General features: G+C 70.5%; 1 protein-coding gene across 1 annotated transcript in view; it reads right to left on the minus strand.

The window, feature by feature from the left end:
- EDEM1 (ER degradation enhancer, mannosidase alpha-like 1) overlaps positions 1-1,921 on the minus strand; it is a 10,234-nt gene that overhangs the window by 4,197 nt on the left and 4,116 nt on the right. The window contains exons 5-6 of the mRNA XM_004692243.2: positions 1,100-1,274; positions 60-180 (exon numbers count right to left, since the gene is read on the minus strand). Of these exons, the coding sequence (XP_004692300.1) occupies positions 60-180; positions 1,100-1,274 (296 nt within the window). The remainder of the gene's footprint in view (positions 1-59; positions 181-1,099; positions 1,275-1,921) is intronic.

Below are 1,921 nucleotides of genomic sequence, written 5' to 3' on the forward strand. Positions count from 1 at the left end.
CGCCCGCCCGCCCGCCCGCCGCGGTCTGCACACGAGCCCCGCGGCGGCGGGGGCAGTACCTGCAGTCCCGGGAAGAAGGCCTGCAGGGAGTCGATCCAGGTGTTCATCAGCTGCCCGGTGAACATGTTCACGTTGACGTACAGCGGCGGGTCTCCCTCCCCCTCGTTGCAGGCTTCCCGCCTGGGGGCGGGGGCGGAGGGAGCTCAGCGCGGGGCTCGCCCGCCCGACCCGCCCGTCGACCTCCGCCGAAGACCGCCTCGACCTGCCACACGGAGTCCACCCGGAACACCCACGGCGGGACGCGCGGGGCGAGCGGGGCCCCCGCTGTCTCTGGGAGGCGCCTCGCGGGCTCGGGGCGCCCTCACGCGGCCCTGACACCCCCAGGCCCCGCAGGAGGTGTCACAGCAAGAGGCCCGGGGCCACCCTCACTGGGTTTGGGCCTGCCCAGGTCAGGAGCGCGGCCTGAGCCTCAGCCCCAACCCAGGCGGCCCGCGGGGGACCAGGCGCCCCCCTGAGCAAGCTCGGCAGCTGTGGCGGGCAGCGGCCCCGACCCCACAGAGCCGGCCGGGCAGGGCCTCCTGGGGCGGGGATGCAGGGGAAGCGCTGAGCGCCCCACGGCCGCCTGGCCGCCGAGCCGGGTGGGCCCGGGCAGCAGCGGGCAGCCGGCTTCCGCAAGATGTGGCGGTGGCCGGGCTCACCCCCCTCGCTCGTCTCCGCGCAGTGGAGAAGCAGGACACAGCGCCGACCCCGCCCCATGTGCACTCGGGGCGCAGTGGAGATGGGGTGTGTCTGTGCCCGGGAGCCCGCGCCGACGGCGACCCCGAGGACCCTCCCGCATGCGACGACAGAGCCAGGCAGGCGGCTGCCCGCAGGGACGCTGCCACACAGGCCCGCTGGCACCCTCGCCGCGGAGAGGGGGTGCTGTTTGACGCCCCCAGCCCAAGGTGACTTGGGACACAGAGCAGCCGACACCCTCCCGCCCCCCCCACGACCGGCGGGGGGTGGGCAGGTGACGAAGGGGCCAGCGACACAGGGATTCGGCGACGAGGACCCAGAGGCTGTCTGTTCGCCGCTGCCGGGACGTGGCGCGGCGACTCACCCTCTCCGCAGGTAGCTCTGGATACTCGCGTAGGCCGCGCTGAACATCTCCAGGTCCTCCTCCTCGCCAAAGAGGATGTAAGACTTGAGCAGGTACTCGTAGAAGGAGTCCAGGCCGGCTCCCAGGCCGCTCTGCCTCCCAACCCAGTGGCCCGTCTGAATGTTCACCACGTTGCCTGCAAGACACACAGCGCCGTCAGGTCCCGGAGGACGCTCAGGCCACGGCGCTGCCCCAGGGGCGGCAGGGAGGGCTGGGCCCGAGGCCACCGGCCGGTCAGGCAGGGCGGCCACGGGGCAGTCCTGAGTACAGGCGCCAGCTCATGGGCATGGCAGAGGCAGGAAAAACCAGTGTCACCTCGCTTCAAAAGCAAAAGGCAGGGCCCTCCCTGGGGGCGCCAGGGTCAAAGTGCAGCGCTGTGCAGCTGCCCGCGGCCCCTGCAGCACGAGGCTGACCCCAGCCAGGGAGGGACCCCAGGGCGCAGCAGACACCCCGCCTCCCTCGGTAGTGGATGTCAGTGGGTCCGCCTGCTGCTCCCCACTGTCTCTGGGGAGTCCTCTCACCCCCCTCACCTCTGCTCCGGCCAGTACCCCAGCTCTCGTGTGCATAAATAATCTTTTTTACAAAAAAGCCAGCAGAGGGGCCAGTAGGGCCACCCAGAAAAAGACCCTTAAAATGTTTCTCACAAGCGGAAGTATCACGTCGCTCATAGAAAACTGTCCAGAGAAAGCAAAATAAGTGAGAAATAATGCCAGGGCCAGCGCCGGGCAGCGCCAGGACAGCTGCTGTGGGGAGGCCGAGCCTGGCGGGCCTGCGGGGCGCCCA

This window comes from Condylura cristata, unplaced genomic scaffold (genome assembly GCF_000260355.1).
Source record: "Condylura cristata isolate star-nosed mole 26May11 unplaced genomic scaffold, ConCri1.0 scaffold00033, whole genome shotgun sequence".
NCBI lineage: Eukaryota > Metazoa > Chordata > Mammalia > Eulipotyphla > Talpidae > Condylura > Condylura cristata.